Genomic DNA, 22,500 nt, shown 5'->3' on the forward strand with positions numbered 1-22,500 from the left:
CGGAGAGAGGTTGATAAACCTTTTTATTTTTCACCGTTAACGGCTCATTTTTTAAATATATTTTTGTTTTAAACTTCGTGCAGTGACGACCGGGACGGAGAGGAGATGTCTAACCAAGGAGTTCGTCGGAACGGCCCCGTGAAGCTGCGATTAACAGGTAGCGAGCAACGCTTTTTAAATCCCCGAGTACATTCCCCCCTCAACACGCACACACTAGCTAGGTGGGCGCCGTCTACTTGCTGGAAGGCGCCGTTCCCAATGGTTATGGAGTTGGCTAACCGCCGGTTCTATCTTAACGGTTAAAACGGTTATACCAACGGTTATAACGTAATTTTAATATATTTGTTACAATTTTACTCTGCATAGAAAACAACCATACAGGTGGCTTTATAGTAAACGGTTCATATGGATAGTATTGTTCTTGGAAGTAGTCTGAGCCATTTGATTGTCGCCAGTTACTACCATAAGGGTCCAGCAGTGCTGTAGCTACATGCTGTATTGCCATGCTTTATAGCTGATTAAAGCTCTCACAAAATAAATGTTTTAGAGGTTATATCACATTTTTTGAACATTTCATGTGCATATTTTTTCATTTATTTTAATAAAGCTGCCAAACTATTAACACTGTTCTGCTTACAGACACCCAAAGTTGGCTAGCTGATGTTAGCCTAGCCATCCAGATAGCTATAATCAAGCCTTTTATTTTAGGACAAGTCAGGGCTGAGAGGAGAGGAGGACATGAGGAGAGGAGAGGAGTGGAGGAGAGAGACACAGGAGAGAGTATGAGAGGAGAGGACATGAGAGGAGGGGAGAGACACAGGAGAGAGGAGAGGAGAGGACATGAGGAGAGGAGGGGAGAGACACAGGAGAGAGGAGAGGAGAGGACGAGAGGAGGGGAGAGACACAGGAGAGAGGAGGGGAGAGAGAGAGGAGAGGAGGGAAGAGACACAGGAGAGAGGAGAGGAGAGGAGGGGAGAGACACAGGAGAGGGGAGAGGACATGAGGAGAGGAGAGAGGAGGGGAGAGACACAGGAGAGAGGAGAGGGGAGAGGGAGAGGAGGGGAGAGACACAGGAGAGAGGAGAGGAGGGGAGAGACACAGGAGAGGAGAGGAGGGGAGAGACACAGGAGAGGAGGGGAGGGGAGAGACACAGGAGAGGAGAGGAGAGGCAGCTCCACAGATCACAAGAGTCTGAAAATCATGCTCAAGTAGAAGCCAATAACTGCACACTGACATGTGTAAGAAACGTTGCCAATGTGCAGGAGATTGCTTTCAATGTTTGATGTATTCACTCCCCTCCTGTGCACCTGTCTTATATAAAAGATGTTGTTTTTTAAAGAGATTGTTAATCATAAAAACTACATATATCATTTATAAACACGTGGTATTGAAAAAGTAGGCTGATATATACACACATGTATAAACACGATCCTGTGTATGCACAGATAGAGAGGGGCTGCAGTTATGGGTTCAGTGCCTCGCCCAAGGGCGCCTCTGCAATGCTCTGGAAGTGAACCAGCACCTAACAAGATATCAGACTAATTTCTAGACTTTGTCCGCACCAGGTCGCACCAGGTCGCAACCGGCGACCCTCCTAATGAGACCGAGCTTCTGCCGTCCTGCAGTCCTGGGGCCTCTTGCACCAACTGGTCTCAACTCCAAAGTCGGTCTTAGCTTAGAACAGTTTTACGAATGGAACAGACGTTAAGCCTCGGTTTAAATACGTGCAGTTTTACTGATGTACATCCATGTGAACGGACACTGTTATGGCAGAAAATAATTTTATTTCAATGTGGAGTTTGAACATACTGTGGAAGGCGGCGGCTCAGTGACAACCTGCGGATTGTCGACAGGCAGTGGACTTGTGGACGCCGAACATGTCTCCTGCGTTTCTTTCCTGATTTATGACCGGTCTTAGCGAGAATAAGGCTCGAGCCCCGGTTTGGCGACCAGCATAACTGTCAGGTCGGACTGAGAAAGCCAAGTTAAGACCGACTTAGCTTAAAACCGGGGGTAAGCCCTGTTGGTGCAACTGGCCCCTGAAGTCTCTCAGTCTGAGTAGTCTGCTGTTTGGCCGTCTCCCCCTCCTCCCTCTCTCATGTAAACCAGAAAAAAAAGGTTTACATGAGAGCACAGTGTTTTGACTGGGAGGAGTGGCCGACAGCTGCCCCCACCCCCCATCCCCCCTTCTTCTTTTTTGATGCACATCCAGCATCTGACCCGAATCAAAGTCCACGGCGGTCTTTCCTCTCAGGAAGGGCCAAATTAAATATTTAAACTGGTGCTGTTTCTGATAGGAATGAGTGGAGACAACAAGGAGGAAGATTTGAACAAGATGGATTTAATGTGCCGGAGCTGCAGGACGGCCAAGTTCATCAAGCTTTGAGAAACGTTTTGATAGCAGTCAGACGTCATTCAGGGGAGGAGAAAAGAGTTGAAATGATTCTCTACAGTAGAGCCTGCATGATGGGATCCAAAACTGATATAAGACTGGAAAAAGTCTCAGGTTACCGATATGGCGACAGTATTTTGAGCTTTTAAGTTTGAGTAATAAAAGTCTTCGCTAAGGGGATTTTGCACCAATATGTGACATGTGGTTAGCGCTGTTGTCTCACAACGAGGAGGTTCCTGGTTTGAATCCCCATCTGACAGGAGCCTCTCTGTGTGGAGTCTGCATGTTCTCCCCGTGCATGCGCGTGTTCTCTCCGGCTTCCTCGCACAGTCCAAAGACATGCTCGTTAGGTTAACTGCTGACTCTAAATGGTTGAGTGTGGCTGATCTCTCTTTTTTCAGTTATATTTTTGGGCCATTTTTGCCTTTCTTGGATTGGACAGCTGAACAGAGACCGGAAGTGTTGTGAGGAGGGAGTGGGGGGTGACGTGCAGCAAATGACCATGGTCAGATACGAACCCATGACTGCTGCGATGAGGACTATAGCCTCTGTACTTGGGGTGCACGACACAACCGCAAGGCTATCAATGCCCAGGATTTAAAGCACTAAAAAAAGCACTTTGATAGAGCTTCAGACTGACTGTTTCTTACACTAAATTAAATTCCCAACCTGCTGGGAGTAACTCGCTGGTCACCCAGTGAAATCCTTAAAGAGACATGATGTCACCTTAAAAACAGTTTATAGACATCCTCCATGTGGAAAATCTACAGTGTGTTAGTTTATCACTGATGTTGGAGATGGACAGCAGTGGTCTTCTGGAGGAATGCAAAGAATGTGAGTTCACTGTGGAGAAAGAAAACGGAGAGCAGGACCTCGTAGAGCCGCTCCCCTCTTGATGCTGAGTGATATTGTGCACCCCATCAGACCGAATATCACCCGGCTTACAGACCAATAACGTCACTCTGTATGATGTGGTTTGCTGCACGGCTCTCTGTCTGTAGATCTTTACGTGAATATTTGTTTCAGTTCCACTAGTAATCACTCCTCGGGAGCAAATTTCTTTCCGAATTATGTAATATTATTGTACCGTGGCGGCCACATGTTCGGCCCCCGGAGAGGAGGCTGTATAGGAATGCAGCTGTCTCGTGGCTCACTTTTAGCAGAGACGTTTCATTACACGCTGTCATTAAATGTTTCTTTGTTTAGCTCTGCACAGCTGTGTATACTGGGCTGATTAGATGGCTACGGGGGGAGTAACGGGCCCGCAGAGCATCATTGCGACATTGTAGCTGCATGTTGTCATCTGTATTCGAGTTGATTTTCGCCACATAGCTGCTGATGAACTTGTTTCCAGGCAGGTTGTGAATGATGAGTTGCTACATTTGAACAGGCCTGTAGCCGCTTCAAGCTGCAGGCGTCCACATCCCCCCTCCCCATCCCCCCTCCCACAACTGAACCAGATGTTGCAGATGTTTGCCAGCTTTTAAACTGGAAAAATAAGGCAAGCAAGCTGCTAAAACTAACACTTGGGGTGAGAATTGCCCCTTGACTACACGGGACAGGTTTACATTATACTCCACAGCTGATCGTTCTTAAATTAAATGACACACAAACACTGCTAATAAAAACACACAGGATCCACTGAGCCATGAATTACATCATTGCTGTTGCACGAGCATAGTTAAATTCTCTGTATGTAGACATGGCTTTTACTGTCATTTGGATTACTTTCTGTGCAACTGTAAATGTGATAACACACAGAGGAGTGCCAAACTAAATATAACAGATTCTTAGCAGAGACGAGAAGCATTTTCACTTTAAATATATTACACACGATGCACGACAGAATCAAAAAATGAACCGACGCTGGATATTCTTTTTGTTCCGATTCAGATTCTTGACATTAATTGCCGTTTTTCGTCTCTGCCGGGAGTTTACATTTGACTTGTCAAGCATATGGTTTGCTCATCTGAATTCTTTGGCGTGCTGCAGACGAGCGAGGAGAGCTATCTCAGTGGGATTCCCTCGAATTCTCCATTCACATTCCCACCTCTTTCTCCTCTCTGAGTCACTCCTGTTCTTTCCGACTGTAAGCCTCTTCCCCTTCAGACCGAGTCCAAAGCATATTTCACTCCCACCCTCACTTACCGAGCTTTCTCCGCACTCAATGATTCTCTTTTCGGACCCTCTGTCTTCTGTCTTTTTTTCCACTTAATCAGCTGCTGTTGTAAATAAGCTCGATTCGACAATTCTGCGTAAGATTCTCCTTTAAAAAAAGGACCTACACGGTTATTTCTGATTAAATAGCTGCAAATATTCCCTGCTTCTTTGCCCTGTAGGATGACTGGCAGCTGAATGGCGGCAGATGCGGTCTGGAATCAAACAGACTTATTTCTAAAGATGCAACAAAAGCCCCGCGGTCTCACACTGGCCCTCTGTGCGGCTTTGAGTCAAGGCATAGGTCTCTTCTTTTAAAGCAAGCCCTTCGCTTTTTCAATGACGCCTGGTCTGACTGTAGTCTACAGACTGGGGTCTTTGGATGTTGGATAATGGAAGAAGAAAACCCTCACAGCTGGGCACAGATGGGGCTGTGAAGGCACAGGACCTGACGATGAAGAGCGTCTTAATGTGGTTTGAGCGGGCATTTCTGTGGTCTCAGTCGGAGCCGTTTTTACAGAGTGTCTGTATGGAAGTGATTTAGGTTCATCTGGGTGTTCAGACAGGAAATATTGTAAATACACAGTGATTAGCTGCATGTGGTGAACTGTTGACAGTTCTGGCTCGTCATAGTTGGGCAAACATTTCCACATTTTTGCTTGAACAAGAAAGAACACAAACTATATCGGCAAACGAGCATTAAAAAAAAAGATCAAAAACTGAGTTTCACAAGTAATTATTGAAGATTATATTTAATCATTTCCCTTCCTCCTGCTGAGAGCCTCAGATCATTTGAAATTGTTCTATCAGTTAATTGAGTGGCTGGAGTTGGCTTTCTTGTTGCTTCAGCTGCTCTTCAATGAGGACAAAGACTTCTGCGGTTGCTGGACTCTCAAACCGCCGCCAACAGAGGCCCTGAGGAGACCAGATGTAGCAGGGGGAGAGAGAGTGGGCAGCCTCTCAGAGAGGAAGTGCTCCCCAGACCCCAACACTTGTCCAAACGTCACCCCTGACAGGTGGGGAGCAGAACAGCCCAGAAACCCCCCTTTAAGGTTCCCCTGTAAAAATAAAGTGAAGAATTGCTATTACTCAGCAGGACACGAGGCGGTGGGTGGGTGTGTGTCTCTCAGCTCGGCCCTGTGACTGTATTATAACAGCGTGCCGTGGCTTTGATTAGTGGGCGGTGTGTGTGGTTTGGGGAGATCGACTCTTCCCGCTGAGCAGAGCATCAACACTTCAGAATGGTTGCTTTGTAACATTAACAACCAATAATATTTTCCCGTTTCCACACATCCTGTTCCATTTGAAGCCTCAAAGAGCGACGAAAATATTACTCACCATGATATCTGTTTTTTACCAGCAAGGACTGCTTCTGCCCTCTGGGAGTCATTTAGCTATTTCCAAGGGGCATTTGTGGAATATAACCATCCCTCAAAAAGCCATTTACATTATGACTTTGCAAATAAGTCCACCCGCACTCGTATGCCTTGGGAGTGCCTGAACAGTCCCCCCAGGTGGTTGTAATGATGCCAGTCAGCAAAGTCATGCTAATTTATCAAATGCATCTGCAACAGTTTGCTGAGCCAAAAGATGGCCTTGATTCGATTGTTTGTCCCTCAAATCCATCGAAATATTGTGGCTTGTGTTTGCAACTCCTTCAAAAAGCTGCCATGAAATCAGACTGTTCAGACCTGCAACATTCACAGATGATGTTGCAGAGGTGTGTCAGCACCTCCTTTGTTACATGGAGCTCAGTGGAGAGGGTATCAGTGTTACATACATTAAGTTAACTGGATTTTCCTCTTCATATACTGCATTAATCCCCTGAGCAGGAATCATTTGGGTAGTGGTGCTTACCGTTCGCTGCACACACAGAAACATCTTCAGCTCTATTCTCAAGTCTGCATGGCTTTCTAAACACATCAGCTGTACTGACAGAGTTACAACTCATCATTTCTTTTTTAACACTCACATGCACACATGGACTCCTCCTATTGTTTATCAGTCTGTGACGTCCCTCCTGTAAATAAGATTGAATGAAAAATTGCTCTGACAGTACGCCTGCACATGTTTTTATTTCCATTTTTGTGATTTATGCACTCCGTATGCCGGGGGCCATCGTTAATTGCAGTTTATCCGTCCGGGATGAGTCATGTGAAGTTATGAAGTAACTTTGCAAGCTTGCACTGGTCGTGAGCCTCCTGTAGTGCTGTCAGAATGTGTGTTTGGCCCTGCACAAGTGCTAATCCTCCAGGGTGGTTTGGGAAAGACCTTCTTCAAAGGCCTGCTTTGTTAACCTGGCTGTGCTGGTTAATGGGTCAGAACTGGATTAGTGATGAGTGTGCAGGAGGGGAACTCCAGTGAGAACTTGACAGATTCTTGTCCGCAGGTCATTCTCCTATCGGTGCTGGCTGGCTGTTGGCCATGCTGTCCCTCTCTAACTGCCCCTCTCTACACTTTTTGTCGCCTATTTTCCAAACTAGAGCTCCATTTGAAGTTACAAACCCTTCTTGGGGGTATTTCTTTTAATTGGATGAAGTCTGCGTACTTATTCGTTGATATCTTGGAACCCTTTTTGACTTCAGTTTCCCTCGGTTTTCTGCAAAGAGTCTACATTAAACAGGATAAACTCACCATTAGACACTTGTCAGGATTTCTTTTTTAATTGGTTAGCTCATGGTGGTGTCTATCGTTGCTGCAGGAAAAAGGAAATATCACTGTGATACTCAAAAGTCAGAGTTATTTCAGGCTTTGTAGAGTTGCAAATAATTCAAGAAAAAGTGCAGCCTTTGAGAGTTTGGTTTGAATGCTTTTATAGTTGTAGGGGTGTTGAAATAAACGGTTTCTACGATGCATAATGATGCAGACGTGGAGGATTGATATGTACTGATGTTGCTGAAAGGTACTGAAAGACACTTCAGGTGACGTTGTGTTCATTGATGAGAAAGTAGCCATGTGCTGGAATATGGAAGATGATCAGTGACAATGTAACCAGTAACCATGAGTAACCAGGACGCTTCCATTTTCTGTCCCAACTTGAAAAACTGTTGGGTGGGGGGCTACATGTACCCTGCCCAGGAATTAACATCCAGATATCTCCTGAAAAGATAACAAGTGGGTTTGAAGAGAAACTGTTTTCCATGAAAGTCTTATACAGAAGTTTAAAATCACAGTATTGTGAAAACGCTACGACACAGTTGTAGTAAATTTGTATATATTTAGCATCCTCTTGAGAATCTATTTCCAGAATGGATTTGTGTGTCCTGTGTTTTGTTGCATTAAGGAATGCAGCAGCACTTTGCAATCTGTTCCTTATTTATGTCAGAGTCAGTAACAGAGTGTTCTTATAGCGTCTGACTTTAGTGCAAGAAGAGAGAAAAGTTTGGTCCTTCATCACTCCTATCCCTAAGTGGTAACATTTTTTAATCATTCTGCCGTGCCTAGCTAAGCGCTCCTCTGTGGACGGTAAAGGTGTGCGGAGTAGTCTCTGTAACGTTCCCTTTCTGATCTGAAGCTGTGGCCTCTAAGTGTGTTTCCTCTCTCGTTTGTTTGTAGGGATGTCTGGGATTATTTTCACCTCTCAGCTGAGTGCTCAGGTGAGACCACTCAGAAAGTTTGCATAAAGTTTCATTAGCTCTGAGAAATATCCAAACATGCAGCGGCCCTTTGGTGCGCTTAGAGTCAGAGTTAACGCAGGGAGCGTTCCCACCCGGCTGTCTGATGGAGGAGGGTAACCTGAGAGTAATTCTCTAGACGTGCTGGCTCTGCTTTTAACCTGGATGGACACGGCTTGATATGATTTCGACGGGGGTCTCTCAAGTCTCCAGTGTTAACCAACTAGGGAGGGGAGAGGGGGGGTAAGTTTGGCGCAAAAGCCTCAAGACGCCAACAGCTGACTGGAGGCGTCTGTCCGTGTCTCGACCTGACGTTTGAGCCCCTTCAGTCCTCTGAGACGGCCGCGCCAGAAGAGAGATGTTTATATTCACAGCGGATCACATTTCAAATGGCACCTTAGCTAGAGTAGAACAAATACACGGCAGGATTCCTGCGTAGAGGGGAACGTCTGTCTGCGTATGCACCGAGAAGCAAACGTGATATTTCAACACTCTTTGCTTCCTGATCACTAACTCCTCAAGAATCCTAAACATGTGTGGAGGCACAGAGCCGGTCCCTATCATCATTTGTGTTCTTTGTGAGTCTTCCCGTCGACTCTTGATGTGTAACTCTGCTTCATAAGAACAGAGGTTTGAACTGCAGGGAAATCATCAATGAATCTCAACTGGGATTGCAAAATGTCTGATGACTCGGCTCTCAGGCAGACGCTGCAAAGATGTGGGTGGTTAGAAATGTTCTTCCAGCTTAAAACTTGCACTTACAGGCATTAGTAGTAGTGTTGAAGCTCCTCATGTACTGATTGAATATCCAGGGCTTTAATATGGAAACAAAAGTATAAGAACACCTACATGAAACAAGACAGGTCCTACAACAAACAGTGTTTTTTTAGGGTCATATTAAGAGTGTTTCTCTGCAGAGCTTGTGCAACCGGGTACAAGATGGTAGAGCAAGTCGAGATCGTTGATGGCATTCTTGTTTCAGAAAAATGTCAGACTGGAAGTGTGAAAACAGATTGCAAACACTGATATAATTATCTTGAAACCTTGAGTTTCGGTGCAAGGTTGTGATTCCTTTGAAGAGTAAACACTTGATTAAAAATCTAAACGGCAGATGAGTCATCATGAAAATAATAGTTTCAGCCGTACTCTCCAGACATAGTAGCTGTTGGCTGTTCAGTTCTTTCGTCTACGATTACAACATGATTACCGTCTCTATTCTTAGACGTGTCTGAGGGCTTTCTCCATCCAAATTTTTATTGGCAGCTTGCAGGATAAAAGTAAAATATGGCTGAGTGGTAATGATGTAACACGGCTCCCAGATGAAGTTGTGAAATTATTCTTAGAAACAAAACTCCCCGGGATTGGAAGCAGCATTTCTGGCATTTAACACTTCGGTGTGGTGGTCCTGAAGTTTTGTTAAACAGGTTGGTGTTATCCACCCCGGCCTCTTCTCTCCTCCATTACATCAGAGCGGAAAAAAGAGCCAAGAAGCCTCTGGATTCAGCTCGGGTCCCAGCCAGTAGTAATGCAAGCTTGCAGAAGCCTGAGCTGTGATCAGCTCTGTGTTTTGACTCGTTGCTGAAGGCGCTGTGGAACACTTTACTCGCCTGGATGACTCTTCGCTCGGCACGTTGTATTGCACAGAGTGGAAACACAGAGTGATGTACTATGCAGGCGTAACAGGAATGCAACTAAAAATTGCCATTGTGGCATGGTTTCCCACTATTTGGAGCTGAAAATAGTCGGGGTGGACTCCTCTATTATGCAATTACACTGACTGTATCATGGAGGGAAAAGGTGACGTGAGATGGATGAAATGTTCTCACACTAAGAACGCTGCCAGCCTCTTTCCTCTCACTGGTGGATGTGCATGGTGAGTTTCCTCATGTAGTCAGGCAGGTTTTTGCAGAAGAAGATGAGCTCTTCACTAGCCTCAGACTCTACATGTGTACATTTTGTGTATCTTTGTTTAAAGACTGGTTTGGTCAGAAAGCTGTCTCTGTTCAGCTGCTGTGTTTCCCACAGGTTGTCAGTTTTCTGACACCAGTTATTCACACTTTATGTTTTTGTCATGTCTGTGGCTGCGAGAGGAATCTTCTTCATTCCTGTTTAATCCAAAGATCACTGAAATAAAAATCTGTTTATACTGATACACCAGCTTAGTGAAGAAAGATGTTTTTAATCAATTTAAAAACCTGATTCTGAACTTGTCATATCTGATTTTTTTGTCCAAAGACTCCTCAAGTGTGTGGTGTCACTTTGATTATTTTGCCGCTCCCCATCGAGTCAGAGCTTAGTTGATCTTGAATCGTCGGACTGCCTCCAACCAGGATACCCTCAGCAGCCAATGAGAGCAGAGCAGGAAGCGTCACCAATCAGATGTTGCGTCCTCTGATAGCTCACCTTCAGGTCGAGCTGCAAATTGTTTAAAGCCGCACATAACCCGTCTTCTCAGCCAAGATTTCATCCATATTGTTTTTCTCATTTTCTGTTATCCACTTCAAAACAGAAACAAAGCAGGACAGCCAGCTGACTAAGTCGTCCGTCCTCCATGTTTGTTTGTCTTCTGAAGTCACCTTTGATTTGTGAGATCTCCTCTCTTTGAAATTGTGCCTATAAAAAGGCAGGTGTGTGGTCTCCCAGTCTGGCCGAGTCATCTAGTTTGTGTGTTTGGAAGATTATAACATTAAAAATCGGTTGAAACTGTCCTCATGTCCGTGGTCTCCCATGTTTTTAAAATCGGTTAAGATTTAAAGATCGTGGACGGTGTGGGCAGTATTGGGTAACTCCTTCGGTTACAGCTGTCAGCGTTTTGTCATTGAACCATGAAGAATCTTAAACAAAGCCTGTTGAAGAGAAGCTTCAGGGGATGGATTAGATCCGGTCTCTTTTCTCTGATTTCTCTGTTGTTTTACGCTTCTGGTCTCAATCATTCGGTGCATCATGTCCCCAGACGTTCTCTTACTCCGATGTTTAACAGGAGTCCTGGGAGTCTAAATGTTTTGTGTTTGTTTTGGGATATTAACTTCACGTAACAAGGATGATGAGATTCTTGGGACGTTTCGCTGCTAGTTTCCTCTCCACTCCTCAATGCTTGACAGGATTTTTCTTTCCCCTCTCAACTCACGGCACGTGTGAGCCAAGATGGAGCATGTCTTTGGACGCCTCTATGATTTATTCTTAAAAAGAGCACATCAAGGTCTTTCCCTCTCTTTTTTCTAAGTGCTCCTTTCTGTTTTCCTCTCACTGTAAAGTGATGCACAGGGAGATTTTGTTTCTCTTTTTCCTCTTTTAATTTTCCAAAATCTTGGAAATGGCAGGTCTGTTTAGAGGTATTAGAAGATTTTCCTGGCAGTAAGTAGTTCCATGATCGCTGTGCCACCAGTGACTCTAATATCTTTATAATGTGACCAGAAGGAGTGTTATCAGATTTGCATATTACATAAGAAGATTTCCTAGGATATAAAAAAAAACCTGCCAAAGCTGGGAATTTTCCCAGTGCCTTAACCACATTTCCACAGTCAGCCTGAACCCCGTGAAGAGTTGGCCTGAACTCCTTAAACTCTACCCTGCTTCCTCTCTCCATTCTGTCTAACTGCACTTAAAGGCTAAAGTTAAGTGGTGGAGCCAGCTCTTTAAAAAGTAACCCACTTTTGTCATGAATAGGCCTGTGCTGTGAATGGACGGTGTGACTGCCTCTGAGGCAAACGAACTAGACTGACCCCTTCCTCTTAAAGCTCGGTCTTTTTTAGAGGTCATTTCGTTTGCTATTGAGACATAATGAACTACACCTCCACTTTGTAAATATGACTCTAAAATACTGAATATAAGCCGCTGCAACATATACAGAACAGGGGCGACTGTGGCTCAGTGGAGTCAGTTTTCTCATATCTGGAAGGTGGGGGATTCGATCCCCAGCTCCTGCAGCAACACTCCTTGGGCAAGACACCTAACCCCGAATTGCCATCAGTGTGTGAATGTGTAGGTGTGACCTGCGGTGTAAAAGAGCTTTGAGCAATCAGAAGACTAAAAAAGAAATACACAAGCTCAAGTCCATTTACCATTTACAGTATACAAGATACATTAAGTTTTGGGTGGGGTCTCCAAGAGGGTAAAAAGGTTAAAACTGTCTTCCTGTGTGATGATTTCCATCCTGTTCAACATCATTCAGTTTCTGCACGGCTGTGTATCTCTTTTAGTACCATCTCTTTTAGACATGTGGAGTTTGAAATCCTGCTAGCTACAGGTACATTAGTTGAACTCACATTTTATTGTAATATTATGAAGTACAGACCCACAGTCCAAGCGAGTCGCTCTGCCCACCTCCTCTGGTCATTTGTTGTCTTCAGTTAAGGAGTCTCAACATGTTGTATTTACCTAACAGTGTACCACCGTTTAAATGATAGAGTATGACCTCATTATCCAGAAAAAACTGTTAAAGTGTTGCGTCTGGGTCGCTTTGTATCCTTGCATGCAATTGCTTGCAATACACAATTAATCATGTGAGGTTTGCTTGGAGCAGGTGATGGTGGTTGAAAGTCAAAAACCGTCAGCCTTTCTCCACGGCAGCCCCAGTTACAGGCGCCTACAAGACATGAGACAGCGTTCAAGACCAAACATTGCTGTCATAGGTGATTGATTAGCAGACGTCTCAGAGATTAGCAGGAGACAGATAAAGAACAGGTTCGGTCGTACGACCATCAGCACCTGTCCTTCATCAACATTTTCTACCTCCCTTTAAGTCCTGAAGAGGTCGGGGGAAGAGGAAGCCTTTTGTTAGTAGAAGAACAATGCTGCACATGAGAGTGCACGGTGCTGAACTGGAGTCAAAACATGGCAGACAGGCAGACAGGAGGAGGGGGAGAGGTCAGGGAGGAGGGGGAGTACTGTTCCCTGAAGATGTGTCTGACTGTCTGGTGTGTTGGGTCAGTGCACCGGACTGGAGGAACCAGGTGGACAGGAAGACGGGTTCAGAAGGGGGTCAGTCTGAGCTCGTGGGCCTGAAGAGATTCGCTTAAGTTCACATGCAGCTACGATCCTTGTGTTCTGAAGCGCCTCCTCTTCTTCCTCACCCATCTCCTCTCATTAGGCCGTGTTTGCAGACAGTTTTGACTCAGGATTGGCAATGGTGGAATATTACCAGCCGGTTGTCTCTGTTCCCACACCCCCATTTCCTCCACCACATAGGCTCCAGTGTAATGGTTAACCGCACAGGCTGTGTGAAACCCTCCTCCCCCCATGGTGCTCTCTGCCTTTCCCATGCTTCGTTGTGTCAGTGTATGTGAACGCAGCTGTGTTAGAAACTGTATATACAGTATATGACTTCACAACACACAAATGGTCCCGAAGTTAAGGGCTGCCCACTCAAAGTTGCATTTGCAAATCTGCATCCTTGTACTTGGAGCAATTTGACATTTCATAGTTTTTAACCAGGAGCCGAAAAGGACTCTTCCTCTCCAGAGGAAAACGTCCTGGGGATTGAACGCCTTAAATCCTGAGTTAAGACATTTCTTGTTTAAAGTCTTTGTTTTTTTGGCACTCATCTGTTTTGTATTTGATAAACCGCAGCTGGCTTACAAGAAGGTCCTCAGTTTTTATTGGGATTCTTCAATCTCAAGGGTTTTTTAAAGGGCGCTGAATTATCACCAGAGGTCTCAGTCTCTATTAAACAAACATGCTCTGCGAGTAAAAACAGTGAAAACACTTAACATAGTAGTCTGGTGTTAAAATCTGAAGGTCTTCAGAGACTCGGAGATGAGCTGCACATGATTTTTTTACATGATAAAGAAGATTAGTTTGGTGCTGAAAATCAAAGTAAAGCCAAAGCTCCAAATTAAACAAAATGTGATTCAAGTGGTAGAATCCTGGGTCGTGTACAGCCCCTTCCCAGTCCCATCTTGTCTTGACCAGCAACTGCTACCATGGCGACACCCCCTGCCCTCCCTCCCTGTCGTCATGTGACCTCTCCCTCCCCAGGTGTTTGGCTTGCGTCTGGCGGTCCTCATTGATTCGCCTGCACAGTGGGGCTCTTTGTGTGTCAGCCTGTGAGAAACCGGGCCCATCCTCTCCCCAACAGGTGGAACTTTTTTAAAACTCCCCCTACAGTCCAAGTCTGTGCCTGCACCGAGCTGCTGGAGTTATTTTTTTTTTTTATGAAATCCTCCTGATTGATTATCAGTTGTGTGTGGTGTTTGTTAAGCTGTCCTCTGGGAGAGAGATGCCAGTAATGTGCAGAGACAGTATTTGACTAATACGCTGCAGTCAACCGAGAAACCAACAAGAGCAAACACACACACTCCCTGTGTGTGTGTGTGAGTCACAAGGTTACATTTCCACTTAATCGCTGACACATTATCCAGGCATTAGTTTCTTCTAGTGGTAGTTTGTGAGGCCGTAGGTGGAGGTCAGATGATGCTGCATTTTTTAAAACAATGTTTGGGTTTGTTTTTGTGTTTGTGAGCCTGTCTGCTATCCATCATATCCTCACAATCCTTTTTTCTTCCTCTCTGGTTTTTTAACTGTCTATAATCCAACACATCCTCAGTTTCATCCTCTCTTCTTCTGTGGTGTATAAACTTACTTCAGTGTTACATGTTTTGGTCATTTATCAGAAGATGGGAGAAGGTTTTGATCCTTGCTCTCACTCAAACGTTTGCATAACTCAGTGATGGAAAACTTAATTTAAAAATTCAGAAACCTGTATATTTGACTTCACTGTACAGAGGATTTTAGACTGGCTTATCACCCGTCTGTAAAGTTCATTGGGGTCTAAATGTCCGCTGTTATCAGGAAATGGAGCTCTTCTTTGTTTATTGTCTCTTTTTTTTTTAACGTCTGTCCCCGTCCCTCGCTGTGAATCGGTCCTCGCTGGCTGTGTGAGGCGGTGCGACCAGAATGAGAAACACAGACGACACAGAGAAACCCTTCTCTCCTCTCTGCCTCCATACTCGCTGTCGCTATGACGACAGATGATTTTAGATGAGTAGAGATGCACGGGGGGGGGGTTTATGTGATGCTTCTCGGAAGTGTGTGCTAGTCTGTGTGTGTGTGTGTCTATGTGACAGAAGCAAAAAGTTGACCACCATCAGTGATTATATCAAGACACACAACGGGAATGTAATCATATAATCATCTGCTGGTCTGCTACGATCTTTCACACAAACTTTCCGTCATAAACTCCTGATCTGACAAACTGCGACTTCTTAGACACAGCCATTTGAAACCTACCTATAGTTTCAAATCATGAGGTACTGAAGAGTAGCCCTCACCTGGCAGCCCTGCAGTGTTCTGACGCCCCTGGATTGGCTTCAGAGAGCTGGCCAATCAGAGAGGGAGTAAAAAGGATGTGGGTACAAGACAAGATCTGTAGGCAGCAAAACTACAGGGAATAACATATGTTGCGAAAAGAGCGCTGCTGCCGTCAACGGTGCCTTTCTGAAAAGTCTAAAGATTTTAAACTTGAGCGGTCACACTAAAAAGGCGGAGCACTCAGAAGAAAGACGCTTTTTCTCCAGGCAGCCAATTTCTGCTGCTAACGCTCTCCCCTCGTTGAAAACAATAGAAAAAAGACGCTGCGGCTCAGAAAGAAGCACTAGGTGGACACGGGGGCCTTATGCAGCCATTTTTTCAACCTTTGTGCCGTGTGAGTGTCTCAGTCACATTGTGCGGTTCACTTAGTGTGTCTCTGTTCCATTTTGAAGTTTAGGAGACAGACGGAGAGAGAGTGTAATTATATTTGTCAGTGTGTGATCATGAAAAGTCCAGGTTGACCAATAAAGCAGCAGATTTACGACGCTGCCCTGTAGGTGTACGCTTGCCCACTTCCTCTCCTCGAGGACGTTTTCTATCAACAGGAACCCATTTCCTGGAACGACATAAAATTTTGTGGCATTTCTGCGAGCTGGGGGGGAAAAGAGGGAGCTGCCAATTCTATTAATGTTGTTAATGAAGCAAAATTGAATGGCCTTGTGTTTTGGATCATTTAGCCGCTGATGATTTATAGCATCAGAGTAAAATCTGTATGCCGTACTTAAGTCATTCATGAGCTTAAAATATTTTGGTGCTTCTGAGTTTAATCTTCTTTCAATGTCTCCCTCCTTACACTCTTCTGCTGCTTGCCCTACATTCAGATCCCCCTCGATACTCCCCTCTCCTGCTCAATTATTTCATTCCTTTCCAGAAATGGCGTTATAAATCCACAGCCTCACAGTCAAAATGAAATCAGCATCGTTAGAGAGACATGTTGAAGATGTGTGAGAAATTCAGATTTATGCACACACTGAGCTTAGAGGATTGTCAGTTGGAAGAAAGTAGAACGAGAAAAACACCTGGAGTGAGTCAGTGAGGGTCCCAAAAACCCAGCCCACCAATCATGAGAGATATGAGATAACTTTTATCATCAGGTGAAACTCTCCTTTATCGACAGTTTAACTTCTCTTTGGTTCCAAATCGCTCTCAGCGGCTCATATAGCTGATGTAGAAGACTCTGGATTACTTCCTCATCCCGATATGTTTGAACGTTGTCACATTTGCATGTTGCATCTGTTTGCATCTTCACAGGGGGCTGCTGAAATCCCACATTTTTTATTTATCTCCTAAAAATAAAATGAATATTATACGTTATACAAACCAAACTGGCTCACCACTGTACACATCTTTCAAAATAACGCTCCTATAAACTGTATGTAACGGATAGCAGCTTTTTTTTTGATGGCTGTGTTTGGTCAGTGTGTAATAAAAAACTGTATTCTGATGGTTGGATTCCTCTGCTGTCCTCTAGCCTCAGACTCCTAATTGTCCTCCCCGCCACCATTGTCTCCCAGCGTGTACCATTCCAGTGGTTTCCTCTGAATTTTTCTGTTTTCAGCTGTAATTCGGCCCCTTGTATGTTTTCATAAGGAACATATATGGGTATAATTGCAGTGTTGCCTTCCTGCCGTGTGGCTAGCCGAGGACTGCTTGTGCACTCACAGGAAGGTCTGCAGGTTTGGCTCGGCTCAGTTTGGTTCAAGCTGAGCTTGTCATTGTGTGGGCCTTGTTTTTATTTTTTACTTTACTATAATTTCTCTGTTCCTGTTGGATTGTGGGAAGCATTTGGAGTAGCTTTAGAGCCGTGTTTCCCAGTGGTTCACTTTTATTTCACTTTACCTCCTGGGGATTTATTGCATTGTGACTTTAAGACTTGGGTACTTGATTTTCCCCTCTCTGGAAACACCGTCAAATTTGTTATTTTTGCATAACGTGTACATTAAGGTTATTAGAATTTCCAGTACTTAGATACTTGGCATATTTAATATGTTAGTAACATATTTGTGCAATTTAGTCAGTGTGTGCAGGAGTTTGTTGCAACTTTTGATAATGAAATACAAGAAATTATCCAATATTGGGGGCCCAGGACTTATGGAAACAGGTATCAATATTGTTTGACTTCTACTAGTAAAGTGTCAGAGTTTATAAATGTGGTATCTGGATGACTCTAGTGGACATGATGATCGTGAAATGTGTGCTGAAACATTGTGGAAGAACTGTCACCTGTTACCTTACTCCACCAGGTTCACCTCTCTTAAAGTCACACACACACACACACACACACACACACACACACACACTTATCCCTCTGTGCCTGTTAATAATTAATGAGATCAGTCGAGCTGTGGGGCGACGTGTCCCCAGGGCTCGTGTGTTTGTGTGTGTGTGTTCGTGCATGCTGCTCCGTGTGTTCAGTTAGAGCACGACCGGACACGATGCGTACCAGATGTTTTAGAAATGAGGTGGGTTTCACTGGAACGTAACACATTCCCATGGATGTTTGCGGAAAGAAATTCTTCCTCATCTGTAGAGCATGTTCAGCACCCCCCCCCATCCTCCTTCCCCCCTCTCCATCCTGCCCCCCCCCCCCCCCAGGGGTAAGCATCTCCTCTGTTCATCACTCCTCCCTGTGTCTGCTTTAATTGGGTTCTTGTCATAAAACCTCTCCTGTATGTGTGTGTGTGTGTTCCCTCGTGCAACACTATAAATATGTAGATGGTTGTGCGCTTGAAACTGGTGATTTCTGAGTTTAATTGAGTCGACACTGCACTCCTGGTGGGTAAAATAGTTTCAGCTCAGACCTTAAAGTGGTTCAGGATGATATTTGGCATGCTGTGTGTGTGTGTGTGTGTGTCTGAGTATGTGTGGCATGGAGGGGCAGAGGAATTGGCTCAGGCTGCAGTCTACCAGCGTGGGCGTGCCTTTGTCTATTTGTGTTAGCAGAGTAAAGTCTGAGCACTCAAACCTGCACACGAGAGGAGAGAGTTACGGCTGCCACTTCAGGCTGTTTTCATCATGAATTAAACGGCTTTGAAAACCGCCTCCTTAACGTCAGATAGCTTTGGTCTCGGGTCATTTGGACACATTATGTGTTTTTCCTTCAACTCTTTTATGTCTTTGGTTAAAGTGATTTTAACATTTTATCTCCCTCGTCTTGGTCTGAGCTGCAGAGTCATTAAACTAAATGATTTTATTAGCCTTGAAGATAACTTGTCTTGTTAGTGTTTTTCCAGCCCAAACCACTCAGAGCTGCATGATTAATAGTGATTGCATTGTCATCTCAATATGAGTTTTGCAATAAACACATGGCAAAAGTCTGTATTCACACAATAAATAAAATCAATGATTTCTCAGTTTTGTGCACCTGTTTGATGGAGGCTCAGGTGTAACAGCTAGTGCGGCCGCTCAGAGCGCTAAAGTTGAAGAACATCTTTCAACTTTTCAGAAAAGTGATGTTGACATCACAGCTGCTCTTTTCCAAATGTATGATATAACCTGTAGTAATGCTGCCTACGGGTCGTGTCTTGTACCCACATCCTCCTCTGTCTGATCGGAAAATAAACGACCTCAAGTAAAAAGTAGCGGAGCAGTGTCGGTCATACAGCGGTCGTTGTCAACAGACTGTTGTCATAGAGACAGGAAGGACCTGCAGCGTTTTCTTCTCAGCACTCAAACGCTTCATGCAAGTTCTACCGAGTCGGTGGACACAGAGCCTTAGTGGTTTACTTCAGGAGAAACATGTTGCAAACACAGTCCGTGCCAAACATGCAGAACAGCTGATAAAGATATCAGATGTTCATAGATAACATGTGCTCTTTTATATTTATTAACCACACTTAAACAGAGTTATCACACATTGTACATTTGATCTGGTTTGATTTTTGTTGAACCACAACCCAAAGAAAACTCTGTGAACACTGTTTTATGATTTCTGATTATAATGTTTGCTTTATATTAACACTCTTTCATTTTTCTGCTTCACAGTCCTCTGCGCCAAAAACCTGGTGAAGAAAGACTTCTTCCGTAAGTACACTTCGCTCCCAGCTGTTTCTGATAAACTTATATTTGCTTTTCACACCCTGTTTGCTTTGCCAGTTTGGTTTTTGTGGGAACAAGTTGCACTTGCGCTTCTTATTTTAGCCTTCGCTGACACACTTGGATTGACTCATTCAGCCGCTTCAAAGGATGTGGATGCTTCACTGCATTTGTCTTAAGAAGAAGGAATTCCTGATATTCTTCATCTGTGATAAAGTTTTGTAGAATCGAGTGGTTACAGTAAATGTTTTGGCCACTTAACTGCATTAAATCCTGAGTTGGTTCCCTCCTCTAAAGCCTTAATAGCTCACGTGTAGGTGTCTTTAGCGTGGGGAGTGTTTTGCTGTGTTTGGGTCGGGCTGTCATGGTGAGGAGGCATGTAAAGGTCTTCTGCTCACTCAGGTGGTTTCTGTGGTGCCCATTCCTGCCATTCCAGCACTCAGGAGCTGAGCAAACACTCAGCGCTGAAACCAGAGATAAAAACGTCTGCGTTTGTCTTCATCGGAGAACTGGATCCATAATGTGTTTGTCATGTTGTTGTTGTGCTGGTCTGAACCACAGCGAGGAGAACTGGAGGGTTTGAAATGTCAAGAACAAAAGACGGCTGTCACAAATGTTGACGGGGACAAAGTGACTCTGTTTTAGATCAGTGCTTCTCAAACTTTTATGAAACATGCACCTCTTTGAAATGTTTTACTGAATTACCAAAAGCAGCCGAAAATATTTTAAGAGCTTTTTTTTTAAAGATCTTAAATTCACTGTCGCCTCGTTTTCTACATATTTTTGTTTCTTTGATTTAACCATCGTTTTCTGCCAATACTTAAACTGTCATGTTGCAAAGTTTAACAGTAAAAAAAAAAAAAAAAAAGGAAACAAACTAGACACGATTGGATTTTTTTTCTTGCCAGTCCCGAAGTTAACACGTCCCCTGGAGTGGGTGTGAGAGGTGATGGCGTTGATATCTTGTGTCCAGTGGGATCTCCATGGAAGGAATGATGCCTCTTCATACTTTTTCTGTTTGCCAGTGTTTCCAAGTCAGACTCAGTTTCTCCGTCAATTATCTTAGATATGTTCTAAATATTCCACTGGGATTTTTCACAGCGTTCTTCTTTCCTACCGAGACCCCATCCTCGCTTCACCCGACACTGAAAATCTCCCACTGTGAGAGACGTGTGAAAGGGGAACTCTGGTGAATGTCAGGGGTAGGCTGTCCTGAATTTGTCCACCAGCATTTCCTGTTTCCGAAATGCACCAATTTTTAAACCTGGCCAACCGATTATTGGAGTAAAAGTGGTTTCCATCAGCGGTGACAATTTTTAAAATGAAAACAACAAAAAAAGCAAAATGGGCACCCTAAAAAATAACTCTTGTTGATTTAGTTTTGGAGGTATCGAGGTGAGGCAGCACCTTCTTGTATTCTGAAAGCCAGTGTGCTAGAGTAGCCCCCTTTTCAGAGCGTGCACACACACACACACACATACACACTGCTGTTCTCCACCCGTGGCGGTACAGAGATGTCAATCATCGTCTGACATGTTGTACGCCAACACTGCTGTGTCATGTGTTTGTTTGAGTCTCCTTAAATTGTTTATTTATTTTCAGTAAGTTCAGCTGTGGCTGACCGTGGTGTTGTCTCTCTCTCTGTCTCTCTCTCTCTCTCTCTCTCTCTCTCTGTCTCTCTCTCTCTCTCTCTCTCTCTCTCTCTCTCTCTCTCTCTCTCTCTCTCTCTCTCTCTCTCTGCAGGCCTCCCTGATCCATTCGCAAAGGTTGTCGTGGACGGTTCAGGTCAATGCCACTCGACAGACACTGTGAGGAACACGCTCGACCCCAAGTGGAATCAACACTATGACCTGTGAGTCCCGTATTCTGTTCCTCACACCCAACCTGCATCTGCAGACAAATGGGATTGTTGCCACTTCCTGCCACTCATCCTGCAGTGACAGACTTCCTCCTTTCTGATGGATTCACATCTCTTCTTCTCCCCTCATTCATGATGTAGCTGTAGTATTTTAAAGCTTCGATCCTTTTGCATCCTTTACATCATAAAGATAACAGATTCCATCGTTTTAAAAAGTGCTATTAAAAGCATCAAAGCACTGAAACATTTGACAACCTCAATCCGACTCCAAACAGCCGCGCTCTGGCTGCAGTTTAATGTCTGTCTTTTTTTAACCTCGCACCGAGAAGTGTCGGGCTCTGGCATTAACGGGAACTAAACAGAAACACATGTAAACAGCTCTGTCATCTGCTCTCCTACTTATTTAGATACTATGTAATGACATAACTGTTCAGCGCCGGCCAACAGTCTAAAACTGTCCCTTGGAGCAACATTTAAAAGGAAGAGAGGAGGGAGGGCTGTCTCCAATAGTATTTTCTTCCATTGACTGGAACACGTGCATGTCTTGTACCCTGATTTCCTTTCCCAAAGATGGTTTGACCTGTGAGAAGAATTCTGGAATAAAAAAAAAACAAAAAACATCGGAGACAGACCTCTGCGTGAGTGAAAATGTGAGAGTGAAAGTTTCCAGTATTCGCAGCGGTGTTTATCCAACCGCCGTGCGTAGCCAACAGCGAGAGGAAGCACATGTCTCCGTTTGTTTGGTTGCTGTGGATACAGGACCCTCTCTCTCGCTCTCTACATGGCTGTTACATTTAGTACTTGCATAACATTTGACAAGAAGGAGCAAAAAAATCCACGTGCATGTATGCATACTTTAAAAAAGAAATAAACAGACGAGGAGGAGAACACAAAGCTCCACGTGGCTCAGCGGAATTTCTCTGCGATCATTTTGTCTGCAGACGTCGCTGGCACGAAGTTTATGTCAGAATTCCTGGTGTTTCTGTGCCAGGGACAAGTTTAACATCAGTCTGCCTCCTCGGCTGTGCGTCATCCTTGTTAGCAGATGGAGAGGAGAGGCTCAGGAAGCCGTCTGGTCAGCTCACACTTATTAAAAAAAAAAAAAAGAGCCTGCTGCAACACCTGGTGTTCCAAAT

General features: G+C 44.4%; 1 protein-coding gene across 1 annotated transcript in view; it reads left to right on the top strand.

Annotated features, from left to right (window-relative positions):
• The window catches only part of LOC132954474 (E3 ubiquitin-protein ligase SMURF2-like), a 47,552-nt gene that overhangs the window by 277 nt on the left and 24,775 nt on the right, over positions 1 to 22,500 (top strand). Inside the window, exons 1-3 of the mRNA XM_061027028.1 lie at positions 1 to 157; positions 19,456 to 19,494; positions 21,250 to 21,358. The exon at positions 1 to 157 is cut by the window's left edge and continues 277 nt beyond it. Of these exons, the coding sequence (XP_060883011.1) occupies positions 106 to 157; positions 19,456 to 19,494; positions 21,250 to 21,358 (200 nt within the window). The 5' untranslated portion in view covers positions 1 to 105. The remainder of the gene's footprint in view (positions 158 to 19,455; positions 19,495 to 21,249; positions 21,359 to 22,500) is intronic.

The sequence above is a fragment of the Labrus mixtus genome, chromosome 20 (genome assembly GCF_963584025.1).
Source record: "Labrus mixtus chromosome 20, fLabMix1.1, whole genome shotgun sequence".
Taxonomy (NCBI): domain Eukaryota; kingdom Metazoa; phylum Chordata; class Actinopteri; order Labriformes; family Labridae; genus Labrus; species Labrus mixtus.